Here is an 18,869-nt window from a genome sequence, read left to right as displayed (position 1 = left end):
GTTTTTGTAAATTTTTTTCACCAACTGCTTACACTTAAAGGTGCGGTACTAGCGTTTTAACAGTGTACTTTCTGATTCTCGCATTCTAATTAGAAAAAATAGTACAGGTATATTGTATAAGCAGCTTTTGAAGTCAACATATGTCAGCTGTGTGTCTGCATCTAATTACGTACCGCCAACAATCACACTGTGCTGTTACTATGCTAGTTGTTAGTAATACTGTGATGGCAAAACTTCACTCTGAAATTTGTGAAAAGTGCTTATAAACTCAACACAGTGAATAAATACTCGGAATGCACAAGTTATGTGAGGAATAACTTTGGACATCTGCAAACTGTTTAAAATGAGCTAGTTTTGTTTTTCACGTTTTCATGACAGTAAAAATCAGGTACAGTGCCTTTAAATTATGGAAGATGTTTTGTAGGCCATGCTGCTTATGCCTCTATGGCTAGTTACAGTAAGGTTGGTCTGTGGAATAGTGTTTTACTGCCTGAGTGCTGCAGTGGTTGCCATGGTAACGCTGACCCTGTGCATGGAGCCTCCGTGGCCTCCCACTCTCTCTGCACCTCTGCCTGATTAAACCTCTGCAGCTCGTCTCATTCAAGGACTCTCTCTGCACGGGCTCTATTGTCTAGACTACAGAACAGTTACATTGCTGTAAAACTGAACAGTTAGGCCTAAGCCTGACCTGTACACCACCAATCTCCCCCCAACCCTACTCCACCCAACTCCCATGCACGCAGCCCCTCTCCACCCAAGCCCTTTCCACCCATCCCCGATGCACCCAACCCCAGTGCACCCAAGCCCACTCCATATAACCCCGATGCCCCCAACCCTGCTCCATTCAGCCCCACTCCATCCAGTCATGCTCCAGCCTGAAGCATGGATAGGCACATGCCAAAAGGTGTAGCTGCAGGGTTTTTTTTCTAGTGATCAACTGTAGCAAACTGCCCAACATATAGCAACAAGGCTTTCACAGGGAGACACAACAGCAGCAATAATGCATTTTATATATATATATATATATATATATATATATATATATATATATATATATATATATATATATATATATATATATATATATATATATATATATATATATATATATATATATATATGACTAATACACAGATGTTTCTTCAGCCTGCGTTGTCCTTACTATGTCCACTCCTTTGTTCTTTGTAGGCCAAGCTCATCGTTCCAAACAGCACGGCAGGCTTGATTATTGGGAAGGGTGGAGCTACAGTCAAAGCAGTTATGGAGCAGTCCGGGGCCTGGGTGCAGCTGTCCCAGAAGCCAGAAGGTATCAACCTGCAGGAGCGTGTTGTGACCATCAGCGGGGAGCCCGAGCAGAACCGGAAAGCTGTGGAGATTATTGTGCAGAAAATCCAAGAGGACCCTCAGAGCTCATCTTGTCTCAATATTTCCTACTCTAACATCACAGGGCCAGTGGCCAACTCCAATCCCACGGGCTCTCCCTACGCTAACTCCACTGAGGTAATGCCTGCTGCAGCCGCCGCTGCTGCTGCCACTGCCTCCTCTCTGCTGGGGCAGGCCGGGCTTGCAGGCGTGGGGGCCTTCCCCACCACCATGTCCAGTCTGTCAGGAAACGACCTGCTGGCTATAACGTCCGCATTGAACACTTTAGCCAGCTATGGCTACAACACCAACTCTCTGGGCCTAGGGCTCAACCCAGCCGCTGCCTCAGGCGTCCTCGCCGCTGTGGCCGCTAATGCTAACCCTGCAGCCGCAGCTGCAGCCAACCTGCTTGCATCCTATGCTAGCGATGCTTCTACTAGCGCAGCCCACCCTGCAGCCAGCCTGGGGGGCTTCTCTTTGGGCTCCCTCGCAGCTGCTACAGGAGCCACAAATGGATACTTGAGTGCTGCCTCACCTCTGGTGGCATCGTCTCTGCTGGCCACTGAGAAGCTAGCTGAAGGTGCTAAGGAGGTGGTGGAGATCGCTGTCCCAGAAAACTTGGTAGGAGCTATTCTGGGTAAGGGGGGGAAGACCTTAGTGGAGTACCAGGAGCTGACTGGAGCCAGGATCCAGATCTCCAAAAAGGGCGAGTTCATCCCCGGGACCCGCAACAGGAAGGTGACCATCACAGGGTCCCAGGCCGCCACGCAGGCTGCACAGTACCTGATCAGCCAAAGGATCACGTACGAGCAGGGCGTCCGTGCTACCAACCCGCAGAAAGTGGGCTAAAGCTAATCCCAAAAGGAGCGGGGGCTTGGAGGAGGAGTTTATTAAGAATGTTGGAAGGAATGCTCTATGCCCTTTTCTTCAGCAAATTTTCAGTATTCTTTAAAAAAAAAAAAGCATATTTGCTGAACCCGAGGAGGCAGAGGAGGGAGATATCTATATAAAAAAACAAGAAAAAAGTGTAAAATGTACATAATGTTTTATTACTCATGTGTTGGGGTTTCATTGTGGGGATGTTTTGTTCTGCTGGTTCTGTCTGGTGTCTTGTGTACTGTGTAACAAGGCTGACAGACCACAGCCTGCTGTTGGGGCTTTCATTTGCTCTGTTGACCCCCCATCCCTCCTGCGCCCCATGGCCCAGCTAGTGGAGCCTTTTCAGGGTACATCAGGCAGGATTGACCTGGGAGTGACTGAAGACACTGCTGAGGCTCTGCTGTATCTTCACTCACTCTTGTAGTGCTAAGACTCTACTATAGGTTTAGAATGACAGGTCACATGCTGTTGACCTCCTGTAGTGTTGACCAATGAGAGAGAGCGATACTACCTGGCACGTACAGAAGCACTGCTGCCAATGTTCTTGAATTCTTTTTTATTTGTATTTCAACAGAAAGTATCATTTTATTTATTGAGGAATTGACCCATGGAAGCTCAGCTGTTCTTTGTAAATCTGTGACTTCAGGTTGACATGAATGTAATTGAGACTATTGTTTATGTGGAATCTTTTTTTTTTTTATTTAATGAAGATAATAGTGTAATATATGTCTTATTTAAGTCCAGTCCTAAAGCCGGCTCGGCTGAGAATAACCCAGTGACAACAGGGAACACTCCACTGACCTGACAACAGGAGGCCATATCTGTGCTAGAGCAGACCCAGACCAGACCCACCAGACCCAGTCCAGACCCACACCCAGAGCTGAACAGAGTCCTGCTGATCTGGCATGGTCTTTTCACAGCGGCGCCTCCTACTGGTTCTGAGGCTTCGGTTGTCTCAGGATATTTTATCAAATGAAATGACATTGTCTAAATACAATTGTTCAAGGGTTTAATTGCCCAGTAAAAGATACTTGCCTCAGGCGTAACAAACCCATTGTACATACAGCTACTGAAGAAAGTGATGACTGAGCAGAACCAGCAGAAGGCTGAGCTGAAACAGGCGTCTGCTCAGACCCAGTCAAGCACTTACGTCATTACTACTGAAGAGTCAGGAGCCACTGTACCTCTGCCCGCCCTGTGGTCCTCAGGGAACCAGGGGCCATCAGGGGCCACATCCAACAGTGTAGGGGCCCCTATGTCTGTCTTTTGTTTCTTTTACAATCGGAACACACTTGTTGTCTTAATGCACTGTGAAGCCTGTGAGGCAGGAGTCCGCAGCGTGGTGACTGTTGGCTTGTATGGCAGGGATTTGTGTAATATGTGTGTGTGTTTCAGTGACTAGGCCCAGAAAGAGGTCACCTGTCCGCCTGCTCTTGTAACGATTGTATGGGATGTGGGTTGGTTTACAGTGCAGGGCAGATACTAAACCTACATTTCAAACACATATCAGATTTTTTTTTCTTTTTTACAAATAATCCAATTGTCAGTGAACATATCCAAAAGGAAATTCCTGACAGAAATGCTACAGATTAACTTTGACCTACAGGCAGGAGTATGAAGTGCATATCACATGTCCTATTCTTATTGGCCAAATGTGCACATGGAAACGCCTGAGTGCTGTTGCACCACACAGGTGTTTGTCCACAGCTTGGGAAGGAGGCTTCTTTACACCATCTAACATCCACCTTCTCCTCAGTCACCTCCTCTGAGCACTCCCATCCTAACACCTCCTCCATTACTCCATGGGTGACTCTGTCAGGGCAGCAGCTGAAGGGCAGTGTCTCCACTGCTGGGCACACATGCATCATATCTGTCAGGAGCCAGACCATTGAGGCAGAGCCGATGTGAGGAGCTGCTGAGGAGCTGTAGGACGTTAGCTGGTCCTCAGGTCCCACTGTAAGCCCCTGTGCTCCAGAGGAGGCCCAGAACAATGGTGGAGCTTAGATCTGAAAGCAGGTCAGTTCAAAACATGGGAGCATTAAGTGACAGTAATTATCAGTGAAGAATGTATAGTTGAATGTGTAGGCAGAGCCAGTGCTGTGGAGCTCGGTGCATAGGACCAGTGTCATGTGACGAGTACAAAGCAATACCTGTGCTGTCCGTGTCTGCGCCAGCCGTGTGAGGTGCGGTTTACAAGTCCACTCTCATCTGTAAAAATGCTGCTATTTGATAAAATCTGTTGTACTAACATTTCTGAGTAAAACATATCGACTTGTCATTTAGCTGCAGAGGCTGGTTTAAACTGCTAGTTTTATAAGTCAATTTGTGCCAAAAGAATATATTGGTTTCATGCGCGTTAGATAAGAAAAGACTTACTTTTATAAAAATGAAAATGTGAAAAGTGCCAAATGAGCATGTCTAGTACTAGAGCGTTGTACCCTGAGCACTCACACAATTCCCGAAGCATAGCGGACAAATGGCATTAGCAAAGTCCAGGGTTAGCCACTCCCCTGGAACCTGCATTGTCAACATGTAACTGCGCCACTCTCTGGGGCTAGGAGAATTAGCATAGACATAGGTTAGCATACTAATGCTACATAAAATGTGACTAGATAGAATTATTACAGCCTTTTATAGTAACAATAAAATGTATTTTGTGACATAGATGTTATCTTTTTTGCACGTTAATATTGCATGAAATTCAAGTGAAGCGTGAAAAGAAACAAGCTAACAAAAGTGTGTGTCCTTCATTTAGCATGTGTAGAGGCTCCAGCATTTGGATAGTTTTACATGCCTAGAAATGCTTTTCATTTCATGTTTATTGTGTCCATAAAAGATATGAACAAAACTGTGGAACAAACAAAGGATATTTTGCTAGGTATTAGTGAGTTTTTGTAAAGGCCCTGTTGCTAACACCAGTCCCCGCATTGAGTCTGTGATGGGACAGGCACGCACAGACCACTAGAGGCAGCGGCGTGCATACAGGCGGCTGGGGGATGCCACTTGTTTTGCCTTTGTTTGGTGTTGTAGTGTGACATGATTACAGCTGGTGGACAGGAGGCTCACTACAGCCCTAACCCTAACCCTAGGCAAATGCATCTACTCCAGAACGCTAGTATTCCAGTCAAGCTGCACTCTATCAGAACAAATAACTGTTTACATGTTACATAACAGCGAGTATACCTCCACTTACATTCAGGACAAGGTTTCCTCCATCCATGAACATGTGTGGGGAGTGGGGTTGTTCAGAGCTGTAGGGGGAGGGACTAGTTCTGTTGAGATGCACAGGTTCTGAGCCCTATAGTTGAAAGCAGCCCCAGCAGACGCTGCCCCCAGTCGCCTCTGTCGCCCCCACTCATCCCCCCTGCAGTACTTCCTGTGGGCGTGGCCTGTCCATACCCAGTGTTGTGGGCCTTCATCGTAGCACCAGCAGCTGTAGACTGCATCGTCATACCACTGTTCTGCTTCTTTTTCCTGTTCACTGTATTCTCCTGGTTTAATTTTTACTGTATGCTTTGTCTGAACATAGAGCAGTTTAACAAAATGCCATTTGTGTGTGTAGCCTGTTTACCTCCTAGTCCCCGCACACCCACTCTCTCTGTCCATGCCCTCTCCTTTTGCACTTTCACTGCCCTGTCCCACCCCTCATGAGTGTCCTCTCTCCAAACCTGTGCCAAACCCCACGAGAGGCTCCGCTCTCAGCAACTACAAGGACCGCCCTAGCCTTGTTCTGTCTATGGGACACCCATCCCTCCTGGAAGCACCCATGAAGCCAGCATGCTCATAACATGATGTTGCTCATGTACTTTAAACAGCACCTTGCTCCCACCACCACCTCCTCCTCCTCCTCTTCCTCCTCACCCAGCAGGATTAACCCAGGCAGGCTGGCTCTGGACTGCCCCTCAGCTCCGCTCATGCCAGCCGCTTCTCTAACCCTCATCTGGTGTGGGCTCATTATTGTGCCATAGTGTGCCGGGGTCCTCACTGCTCACCCCCACACCGCCTCTCTACTGTCTCCTTCTGCTTTAGCTCCATTTGACTTTCTGTGGTGGGAAAGATTTTTAAAAAGTCCATTTCAAACTCTATGTATTTGTTTTTCTTTTTTGTTTAACATCAACACACAGCGAGGCTATGTGAAGCGGAGCTGCCATCCGTCTTCTTGAACTTTGAACTTTCACCCTTTCATAAACTTTATTGACCTTCCTCCTCCGTCCCCTGTGTGTCCATCCAACTGCTTGGAACAGTAACTCTCCATTCCATCCCCAAACCTCTGAGACTGTGCAATGCTAGCCATGATTGGATACTTTATGTTTGTTGCTTAACATTGGGAATAACTATAGCAAAAGAGTCATGAAAGAACAAAAAACTAAGAAGAGAAAAAAATATACAGTTGAAAAAAACAAAACAAAAGGTCAACTGTGTCGGCAGTTTCATCTCGCTCTGGTTGTAAATACTCTGTCGGTTTTGCTGTACAGACAGATGTGCGGAGCGGTGGTGCTGGCAGCATACGCCTGACGCAGTGGACGCTTGTGTCCTATTTGCCTGTAGTCTCCAAACCTCATCCATGTGCTAGAGCTGTAGATGTCCATGAGTCTGGAGTGAGTGGATGTCCGCCATAGTGGATCCTAGCCGCCATTTTAGACACATATCATTGTGAGTGACCGCAAAGTCCAGCCCTCGTTTACATCTGCAGTCCTGCATCCAAAACCTGCATCGATCAGCATACCTCCATGTCGCCCCTCCACAGATCTGACCAGTATTGGATTAGCCAGTGCCATTCCATCGCTGTGAGCTCCACTCTTATGCTTATGCTGCCTGCCCCATTGCCCCGGCAACACCACGTCCGCTATTTATTCTTATGCTATCAATAAATACCGCAAAAGAAAAAGGGATCGACTGGAAAAGTGAATGGATATTATCATTGTTTTGTTTCATTTGTAGTATTATAGTGGTTGCTTTTAACAGCATCATAAAGTATTGACTATTTAATGTAACTGTAGCATTGTGTTTGTAAAGAGAAAAATACCTAGTGAGTTGTGTTTCTTGACTTGTGGATTACCAGTGAAGTGGGCAATCTAGTGCTAATATATCTATATCTGAGTTTTTTAAGGATTCGTTTGCAAAAGCAACAGCAGTCATTATAAATGTTCATTTTAGCATCACCTGTCTTCTGTTGTCTTATTCTTCACATTTCACCACACTCCACATCTTCACAGTAACACGTGTGGGGAGGTTCCACGCTGCATGTCCTGCGACCGAATGACTGTCTATGCAAACCTATTCATTCTGTGTGTGTGTGCGCGCGTGTGCATGTGAGTGAAGGGGGGGTTACTTACTCCACCCAGTCCTTACAGAGACCAAAAGCATTTACCATAAAAATGCAGACGAGTCCAGATAAGTATGGTGTATGGTAAGCTTGAGCCAAATAGTCATTATGTGTATGGATGTGCGGGTGTGTGTATGTGAGCGCGTGTGGGGGCTGGGTGGGCGTTCTGTCTAGTCTTCACCACAAGCTAAAACCTGTCGGGCTTCCATACATTTGGATGGAACCTCCTGACGTTATAGCTGCAAACCCTCATCTTGTGATCTGACTACTCGACTGTCCATAACCCTTCCAGTCACCTGACCAACCAAACCAACCAATCACTGCCTCCCCCTGTGCCCATGTGACCTTGTCCATCTTTAACATACTAGTGCCTCATGCTCTCAGCTGGTTCTTTTGGTGTGCCCCGGACACACACACCACTGACACTAGGCATGGGACAATATTGAAATTATGCGTCACAATTACATGGCTAAAAAATTTCAATTAATGTTAATATCACAGAGACGGTATATATAAATGGACATGGCTAGCACACTAGCTGCCACGTTCCAAATAGGAAGTGAACATGAGCGTTATTCAGCTCCATCGACTCTGGCTCCAGTTCACTTTCGATTGAAAAATGGGGGGGCCCTTGCCAAATTGCTCCTGATTGGCTCTTTGGTTGCGTTGATACTCGGTCAGATTTTCAAAATAGAACTTGGCTCCAAATTCCCCTCTTGAACCGCTAGTCTGGATGAGCTTCATTTAGTTGGAGCCGAAAGCTATGGGTGATGTCACACTCACTTCTTTATACAATTCATATCATATATCACAGCATCAAAACATGCATCCTTATTGTGAACAGGCTTGCATCTCCATAAACATGACCTTTATTTGGTCTGGTGGAGGACCTCCCCCTGCTTTTCTCCATGATAGTGTTCCCTTGGCTATAATATTCCACAGTAAATGAGTGATCCACCCATACCTCACCTCAAGTAGTCATGCCTCCTCCCTATGAACAGTGCCCGGAGCTTAGACTGGCTGGTATGGTGGTAGAGTGTCCGTCAGGGGACCTATTCAGTCACTGTTTATTTTAATGAACATTTAGGACCGAATTGGACTTCAATCTGATCTGAAAAGAGAGAAAACAACTTCCCCCCAAGATATAAACCAGTGATCTCTTGAACCACACACTCTACCACTACACCAGTCAGTACAGGCTCCTGCCACTCTTGATGTCTACAGACGTTATGGGTCGATCTATTATAGAATTATACTAAAATACAACAGTGATTGAGAAGTTAACTTGATGGATACTAATGTTTATTGTCCCATGCCTAACTGACAAATCCCTCTCATCATGGACACAAAGAAACCAGCGTGGTTCTTTACAACACCACAGTACCAAATGCAACACTCCACGCTGCCTAAACATTTAGATAGATTTTAAATGAGCCCCCTCCCACAGACAGTGCTCCTCTTGTGTGTGTGAACAGTCGAAGCATGAGGTCCAACACCTCTGGAGAGTGCATCCAAGCCTCATACTTCTGTGTGTGCTGCATCTGTCCACAAGGTCAACATCCACATTCACCCGTCTCCATGCCAACCACAGGCCAACCAGCTAATACCACAGCAACCAATCATGCTCGGCTGCCAAGGCCACGGCTGCCGAGCAGGAGGAGGTAGGACTCTTGAGTTAGCTGCTCTTAGTGCTACCCAAAGGGCCAGCATCGCTACACTCCCCTCCTCCATCTGATCATCCATGCAACTGACTACAACTTTCTCCAGTGAAACAAAGCTAGGCTCCAATGTTTACAACCCAAATGAGACCAACAACGCTGTTATACGAATGTCCAGGACTACTAAAACTGAGTACTTTATACTTAAAAAATGAACTTTTCGCTAACTTTTGCTGTGACCTGAGGTAATGTACATTTTGAAGCGTTGCATGTGAGTATTTTGATTTGCACTGGTACATATGCAGAGACAGGACAGTCATTCCATGTGAGGAGCGCTTATGGACCAGTGAATGCTCCTGTGTCACCGTACAAAGCTGTAAAGGTTCTGTCTGTTTGTACATGATTGTGGGCTAAATAAACCATTGAACCTGCTTAGGAGACACCTCCATTCCCTCAGCCTGCTACTGGATTGTGTCTTATGTCCTCTCAAGACAAGCTTACCTCCTCTGCATGGACACATCTGAGACTTAGGGCGGGTTCCTTTTTTCAATGTTTAGGTCCACTCCAGTGCACGTCCTGGGAAAGTTTTAGAAGTGAACAGTTTTCTATACCGTTTGTGAAATTACGAAAGACTCAAGACTAGGCCTGTCACGATAGTTACTATATTGACTTGTTCAACTGATACTTTGCAGCTGATGTCATTAACATTTTCAGAGTTTATTCTAAGAAATAGAAACAAACACATAGACAACATACTGTCAAATAGTATTTGACCAGAATCACCAAAGTTAGCCGTTTTAATTATACAGTCAAACTTAAATAATCTCTGCCCATGTTTTCTAACTTTTACTAATAGTTTAAATACATAATTTTCTCAGAAGTATTTATCAGTATACAGGTTATATCCCAAGAGTATTTTGGATCAAATTAATCTCAAAAGTTTGATTTTGTCCAAAGTACGGTCACTATAGCAACTTCAGCGCTCACCAAAGTATCTGGGCATGCGCAGTTTGAAAAATTATGCTAAATAGGGTAAGGCTCCGAATTGGGCAATGACAGTGCTGTTAAACAAGTCAGTTATGTAAAATTACAGTCACAAGCTAGCTGGCATTAGTTAGCACTAGCCCATTTCAGGTAGTTACTCTGCCGCTATTTTTGGAAATCAAACTCTTAAATGTTGTGTTGATCACAGGCTCCTGAAACAGCGGGTTTAAATCCATTTTGTATTTTTCTTGAGTTTTCAGTCTCAAAACTTATCAGGCTATGTTTTCTAAAGGGTGCTTCTTTGTCACTACAGTAACTGCTGAACATTCTTCCATACAAACACCCAACCCGGCATGATGTCACTGTAAAGTATCAATATATGAGTAATTTCTTTGATTGACTGATTTTAGATACATTTACATATACATTTAGAATGGGGTTTACACTAGATTCTCCTGCTGAATTATTGTGTCAGTGATATAGAGTAGTTTCAATATTATCGTTTATCATGATATTTTTATGTAGAAATATATTGCACTTCAAAATTAGTTATCGGGACAGGCCTACTCAAGACATTCAAATTTCACGCTAAAATAACTGAAAACTAACTTGAATCTGTAGCACGCCATCTCAAAAGGTGGACCAAAACATGTGAACCTACGTCTTTATAAACCAAATAACAGTCAAATGCATAACCTTCTGTATTAAGGCTTCCCCTCTTCTCTCTTCATACTATAGGACAGAGCTGCTCTTGTGGGCAAACAGAGTGTGCACAGTCACAGCTCCAGAGACGGATGTTCAGATAGTATCCCACAGCTTTTACAGTCAGAGGTAGAATAACATGAGCAGTAGGTCTGGTACAGAAGTGATCTCTGAAAATTCCCTTCATTTTCTCACATCCTTCTTACAACAGCATTTGTTTGGAGAGGGGATGGCCTCAGCATGTCCATCTGCCACCCTGCTCCTGACCCATCCACCATGAGTCCACCCAACTGCCAACTAGCTCCGCCTCGGCACCCTCATGCCATCGGCTGATTGGCTCCAGGCTTTTGGGCTGTCATTACAAAGGCCTCTGGGAAACGGAGTTCACCACCACATGGTCTGACCAACCTCTTCACTCTCCTGTCTCACCTCCGCCCATCCTCCACCAAAGAAGCATCTCCGAGGGACGGCACATGCGCTCAACTGTCGCTATGCTCCACCAGCTCAACACACTTTACCAATGAGGCTCATATATGTCTGTTCTATTGTGTCATTATTTGAAACAGTTTAACATACATGTGTGTTTGCAAAACAAGACAATCAGGACAGAGGCTTAATGGCAGAAAATGCTGCATGATACATATAAAAAATGAAATAGTTTACATGTGAGGGTTCAAGCTTTCGTGCAGGGCTGGATTTGGCCTTCAGGACTGAGTAGGTCCACAGTCCCCTGCTCAGGAGGACTCAGGAGCAGCAGGTACTGATGTGGAGTTCGGTGTCATGTAAAAGCCTGCCTTAAACGTGCTTTTGGAGCACTTTGAGTAATTCCAGAAGGATGAACATTTCTGTTCTATTTTCTACTGTTTCTAATGTAATAATCTTGTATGCCGCTCATATGTAGTGTATATATTTGTCGCTCTGTTTGGCAGAGCCCTGTGACCTGTGCAGCTCAAATCAGACAACTGCTGTGAATGTAAAAAAAATAATTCTCTTCTTGTTTTATGTCAAACATGGCAGCTTGAATGAACAAATGTTTTGAATAAATCTTTATTTTCTTCAAAAACATGTCCCATGATCTATCTCACCCTGCAGCTGCTCCACATGGACCATCTGAGAACTTAGGCCTGGGGCTGATGGTGAGGCCCGGTCCTCATGGTGAGGCCTGGTGCTGAGGCCTGGTGCTCATAGTGAGGCCCGGTGCTCATGGTGACGCCTGGGGCTAGTGGTGAGATCTGGGGGTCATGGTGAGGCCCAGTGCTGAAGGTCGGTGCTCATGGTTAGGCCTAGTACTCATATTGAGGCCAGGTGCTGAGGCCCAGTGCTTATGGTGAGGCCCGGTACTCATGGTGAAGCCTGGTGCTCAGCGTGAGGCTCATCGTGAGGTCTTGTGTTCAGCATGAGGCCCAGTGCTCATGGTAAGGCCTTGTGCTCATGGTGAGATCTAGTGCTCACGGTGAGGCCTGGAACTCATGATGAGGCCCAGTGCTGAGGCACAGTGCTCACAGTGAGGCCTGGTGCACATGCTGAGGCCCAGTGGTCGTGGTGAGGTCGGGTGCACATGCTGAGGTCTAGCGCTCGTGCTGAGGCCCGCTGTGCATGGTGAGGCCTGATGCTGAGGCCCGGTGCTCATGGTGAGGCTCATGGTGAGACCTGGTGAGGTCTGGGACTCATTGTGAGGCCTGGTGCACATGCTGAGGTCCAGTGCTCGTGCCGAGACCAGGTGTTCATGGTGAAGCCTGGTACTCATGGTGAGGCCTGATGCTCATGGTGAGGCTCGTGGAGAGACCTGGTGCTCAGGGTGAGGCCGGGTGCTCAGGGTGAGGCCGGGTGCTCAGGGTGAGGCCTAGTGCTCATGGTGAGACCTAGTACTCACGGTGAGGCCTGGGGCTCATAGTGAGGCCAGGTGCGGAGGTCCGGTCCTCATGGTGAGGCCTGGTGCACATGCTGAGGCCCGGTGCTCCAGGTAAGGCCTGGTGCTCAGGGTGAGGCCTGGTTCTCATGATTAGGCTCATGGTGAGGCTCACAGTGAGACCTGGTGCTCATGGTGAGGCCTAGTACTTATGGTGAAACCCGGTGCTCATAGTGAGGTCCGGTGCTTATGGTTAACGCCTACAGTGGGACAGCCAGACCTCACACAGAACATACTGAAGCTACAGCAGTGCAGGGGGCAGGACATCAAGAAACCCACACGCACAACTGTGTGTGCTTATATTTTTATTCAAAGCCCCACTGCGTAACTTCTTAGTTAAGTAACAAAAATAAAAGTATTGCACTGGGAAAAAAAACATGCTCTTATTGTGAGTGGGGGTACATCTCCACAAACCTGACTCTTCCACAATATGACTTAAAACGTATTAACACTTAACACAGTGTTACTTTTAATCAAATATTTGGCTGTGTTCAACAGTGCCTGGCTAGCTCAGTTAGCTCACTGTTATTAACATTACTTCAGCTCCTATATCACTAGGGCTTTTTTCTTCCAAGTCACACTAAAATTAAAGATTGGGCATTGGAGAGAGAGTATACTTTACTTAAAATTTGAATTAATAATTTATTTCATTTTATGCATGATGTTTGAGTATTTGTTGATTTTAGCGTGACTTGGCACAAACCCCAGAGATTTATCCAGAACAGATGTAGGCTGTAGCTAGCACACATTGCTTTTAACCATCGCTAAAGATACTCCACACTTTATACTATCATTTAAACGTGCTTCACTATTAACTCATTTGTTCATTGAAGAAAGTGCAAAACATGACCTATATATTTTTATTAATGTTATCTGAAATAAACAGAACTGATAAAAGAATACCCCTGAACCATGTGTTTATTCTTTTGTTGTCTCAGAAATGGTTATAGAAGATGAATGACACATTTATATATATGCTATTCTGACCTGTTCTTTATACATCTTTACAGCACCACCTCAGCTCTCTTAGACTGGTGCCTCACTCTCCCTTCAGCCCTTTGGAGCCTAACAATAGTACAGTGAAAGCCCACAGGACTGTGTGAGAAATAGCTCACACACAGCTCCTGGAACAGCAGAGAACCTGGTGCAGGCCGTCCCCATGAGGACCCAGTCTCAGATGGATGTTCTGCAGTGAAAGTGGGGCAGAGTGAAAAATATCCTGTGGATCCTGTGCAGTCGGCACTTCGGCTCTTCTCATCTAACAAACAACTTTGCAGAAAAGACACTAGGGTTTGTCTCCAGCTCCTGATTTTTGAGTCATTACAGGCCCTGCCTGTCACAGTAAAAGCTTGACATTACATTATGCGTCTCCTTTAAAGTGCTGCAAGCACTAGATTAACTGGCTCTATGTAGACAAGAGAGAAGCTCCTAAGACTATCTCAGCTGATGTCCCCTCAGCGCAGGCTGTGTGCAGTCCTCATGAGACACCTGCTGGAGATCTGCTCCCATACTGAGTAACAAATACAACTGCTGTTAAGCAGCACATCCCACATCTTCCCACACGGCCCACACCCACATCCTCACATCTACAGACACGCCCAAGTAGGTAAGGAAGACCTCAGCACATAAGGCTGAATACCTGCAAGTGAATGTGAAACATTGTGGCAGATCAATCCATTTGATCATCCGTTTTTACAGTTGTTCAACAACTTGTACAGTCACACAGGCTTCTCTGTAGGCTTTCTAATGCCATGCCTCTTCCTATGAGACAAGGGAGATAGCTCCTCCAGATTTGGACCAGAGCATCACTGAACTATAAACTCTGACGTCCTGCAGATTTGAATGGGTGCAATAGGATTAGTTTTCTTTTGACCATTTTTGAGTGTCATTGATCATTGATCAGAAAGATTCACCACGCCTGTTATATATGGACAGTGAGCATGTGGGTGTAAACCAAAATGAAGTCACATGTACAAGGTGCTCCCCTGCTGTTGGTGGTCAGGCGGAGTCAGGTGGAGAAGGTCAGAAAACAGCTGACCTGCACAGTATTTCTCAGAATCTTAAGAGACAGAGGTTATGGGCTTGGTTTGACCTCATGGCCTGATACTGAAACATCATGTTCTGACACACACAGCAGTAAGATGCTGCTGCGGAGGATGTTGCAAAGTATCATCTATTTTCAAAAAAACTGAAGGAAACTGAGCGGTCTTAACAAAAGGGAAATGGCATTGAGGTTTCCATGGCAACTGCTGCAAGCTGCGAAGAGAGCTGCTTTGAAAACATATGTCTGACAGAGTGTGTTCGCTGCGAGCCTAGCAACACACCCAGTTTGTGGGCAGCCTATCAGCATGCGCAATGGCTGTCCAGTGTGTCCACAGAGCCCTGCTGTCTCTGAGTGTCCCTCCTGTCCAAAGAGACACGTCCCACAAGCAGGAGGCTGAGGACAGAGCAGTGTGTAGCAGAGCCTGCATTAGTATGCACCCGGGCTGCTGCTGCGGCGCTACGCACACCGCAATGTCACGCTCCCATCACACAACACTGGCTGTGAGCTCAGCTCATGGCCCATTTCACATCTGAAGGTTGTCCTTTCTACAGAAGCATTTGCTTCCCCAAACAGAACTACACCTTATGCTTGATCAATGAACTCCATAGTCTACAGGCTTGGGAAAGAGTGCTCCTCTGCGACTGTCCTCTGCAGTGGTTTGGGGGAGGGACGTTCACTCTTCTCTCCCCATCACAGTGGTCTTGGGCAGGTTTGTGTTGCCATGGAGATGCTCACATAGGCACAGGTTGACTGATGTGGGCCGCAAAGGAGAAAAAAATAGGACTGTAGAGGAACACAGAAGAAGGAAGCTTTCTCATTTATAACTACCCAATCCCTCACAGCTCCCACCGCCTCGCCCCCTTCCCTCTGCTACAGCGCCAAACAACCCCCAACAACCTCTACCACCCACCACCACCACCGTCTCTGAGCCTGACTGAGACTGCTCTGTAGTCCCAACACGTCGGATCCAAACTTCAGCTCATTTAGAATTCCTCCACATGGTCTTTCAACAAAGCAGCCTTACAATCACCACTGCTACACCAGGACTACATAGGAACTACACCAGGACCAAACCAGTACCACAGCAAAACTACAGCAGGACTACAGCGGGACTACAGCAGGATTAGAGCGTGAGTAAACCAGGACTACAGCAGAACAACAGGACTACAGCAGAACAACAGGACTACAGCAGAACAACAGGACTACAGCAGAGCTAGACCAGGACTACAGCAAAATTACACTAGGACTATAGCATAACTACACCAGGACTAAACCAGGACTACAGTAGAACTAAACCAGAACTACAGCAAAGCTACACTAGAACTACACCAGGACTATAGCAGAACTATGCCAGGACTACAGGAAAACTATACCAGGATTACAGCAGAACTACAGAAGAACTGCACCAGGAATACACTAGGACTACACTAGGACAACAGGAAAACTATACAAGGATTACAGCAGAACTACAGCAGAACTGCACCAGAATTACACTAGAACTACACTAAAATAAAATAGCAAAAACATCATATGCTCTAAATTAGGGCACATGATGTTTTTGCTATGAAATTAATCAAAATAAGAAAAATCTGCCTTAAAAACGGCTATTGTTTTCGATCGGCTGGCCAAACTTTGAAAAAATCTGTATTGGCCAAAAAAAACAACACCTATCAATCTCCAGCTCTAACCAATGTGCAGATGTGTTGTCTACCCCTGACGTTTAGTTTAGGCCGTCGATGAGGCAAAATGGTTTTCCTGTTTTCAGACAAGAGACATTAAATTTTTCATTGGTATAACATCAGACTTACAGAAAATTCTTTGAGGTATGACCGTCTTAGCAGATCTGATGTCGGCGCAGGGGCCTGAGCTTCATATGCTGGACTGTGGCGCCACCTACCGTCCAGGCGTCACACTTCTTCTCAAGGGTCAGTCGATTGGAAACTATCGACTGTCCTATGGGAGGTATTTTAACAAGGGCAAAGAGGAGACCGCTGTGTGAAGTTTATTTTTATTTTTCACAGCTATCTGTAAACTACCAGAGAACTGCAGCCTAGATTTGAACAGAACAATTGAGACATGAAGATGAATTATAAATGGAAGAAGCAAAATGTTGACTGCAAATGAGTGAAAATGGACAAAAATTGACAAAATTTGGGACATATATGCCTGATTTAAATTCCTTGGCTGATTTTGCTTACATATTACATACAAAACAATAGGTGGAGTGGATTATGGATATCTTATTTAGCTTTTGATTGAACTAAATCCAACTGATAATTGGTACAAAATTCAAGTTTGGCCAAAAAATCAACTCATCATTCTGGATGATCTGTCAAAATCTTGTTAAAGGTCCTGTTCCTGCTTTGCCTTGCCCCAGTACAGATATAAGTCTATTGTATAAACTACATGCAGTCTGCATCTACTTATAAAGCATTTTATTGTCTGATGATCAGGAAGTGTGTGTTAGCATGCTAGTTGTTGTTAGTAGTATCATGACAGCAATTAGCTTCACTCTGGCCTCTGAAAGTTGTGAAAAGCGCTTACAAACTCATTGTGGTGAATAATCATGATGCTCAAAACCACAGCAAATTGTTTAAAATGAACTAGTTCTGTTTTTCATGTTTTGAAGACAGTAAAGGTCAAGTACAGCACTTTTAAATACATGATTGTAAAGTTTGGTGGTTGTATGTTCTACTTTAAGGACTAATCTTTATGTCCCTATGGGAGAAATATACATTTTGAGTAAACAGCCTTTGAAGTTACAATTTCCCATATAAATCTATGGATACAAGTGGATAAAATGAAATAATAAACCATCTTTAGGTGCATATTGCATATTGTTGTTTCCACATGAAAGCTTATATGTTGAGAGAGCAAACTGACAAAAACTAACAATTGAAAAATATGAGTATTGCCTGTAGTGTCTTGACTGAAGACAGCACGTCCACCATGTGTGAGTTTGTTTGTCCTGGGTCTGTCTGCGCTGAGTACCGTGAGAACATGTCCTCTGCACACTGCAGACAGACATACAGCAAACATACAACTGTGGTCCCCCTGTGGAGCTGTCTGTGGTTCGCCCCTGTGGAGTTGTCTGTGGACCTTTTTGTGAAGATGTCAGTGGTCCCTCTGTGGTGCTATCTGTGGTCCCTCTATGGAGCTGTCTGTGGTCCCTCTGTGGAGCTGCTGTGGTCCTCACTATGGTTTTGTCTGTGGTCCCACTGTGGTTTTGTCTGTGGTTCCCTCTCTAGTCCCACTGTGAAGCTGTCTGTGGACCCTCTGTGGAGCTGTCTGTGGTCCCCTGTGTGGTCCCACTGTGTTGGTCTCTGTGGCCCCCTCTGTGGAACCATCTATGGACCCCTCTGCAGAGCTGTCCTGTCGTCCCTCCGTCAAGCTGTCTGTGGTCTCTCTGTGGTTCCTCTGAGAAGCTCTGTCTGTGGTCCCTCTGTGGAGCTGTCTGTGGAGCTGTCTGTGGTCCCTCTGTGGGGCTGTCTGTGGTTCTCCTGTGGAGCTGTCTGTGGTCCCTTTGTGGAGCTGTTTGTGGTTCCACTGTGGAGTTGTCCGTGGTCCCTCTGAAGAACTCTGTCTGTGGTCCCTCTGTAGAGCTGCCTGTGGTCCCTCGGTGGAGCCATTTATGGTCCCCTCTGTGAAGCTGTCTGTGGCCTCTTTGTGGGGCTGTATGCGGACCTGTCAGTGGTCCTCTTTGTGGAGGTGTCTGTGGTCTCTCTGTGGTCCCTCTGTGGGCCTGTCTGTCGAGCTGTCTGTGTTCCCCTCTCTGGAGCTTTCTGTGGGCCTGTCAGTAGACCTTTTTGTGGTCCCCCTGTAGTGCTGTCTGTGGTCCCCCTGAAGAGCTTTTTGTGATCCCCCTGTGGGGCTGTCTGTGGTCCCTCTATGAAGCTGTCTGTGGCCTCCTTGTGGACTTGTCAGTGGACCTGTTTGTGGTCTTCTTTGTGGAGCTGTCTGTGGTCCCTCTGTGGACCTGCCTGTCGAACTGTCTGTGGTCCTCCC

At 45.9% G+C, this 18,869-nt stretch overlaps 1 protein-coding gene across 2 annotated transcripts in view; it reads left to right on the top strand.

Annotated features, from left to right (window-relative positions):
* nova2 (NOVA alternative splicing regulator 2) overlaps positions 1-9,861 on the top strand; it is a 44,271-nt gene extending 34,410 nt beyond the window's left edge. For both annotated transcript variants that reach the window (XM_033976982.2, XM_033976981.2), the window contains one exon: positions 1,189-9,861. In XM_033976982.2, the coding sequence (XP_033832873.1) occupies positions 1,189-2,211 (1,023 nt within the window). In that variant the 3' untranslated portion in view covers positions 2,212-9,861. The remainder of the gene's footprint in view (positions 1-1,188) is intronic.
* The last annotated feature ends 9,008 nt before the right edge of the window (positions 9,862-18,869 follow it).

The sequence above is a fragment of the Periophthalmus magnuspinnatus genome, chromosome 13 (assembly GCF_009829125.3).
Source record: "Periophthalmus magnuspinnatus isolate fPerMag1 chromosome 13, fPerMag1.2.pri, whole genome shotgun sequence".
Lineage (NCBI taxonomy): Eukaryota > Metazoa > Chordata > Actinopteri > Gobiiformes > Gobiidae > Periophthalmus > Periophthalmus magnuspinnatus.
This window is presented reverse-complemented; position numbering and strand designations above follow the sequence as displayed.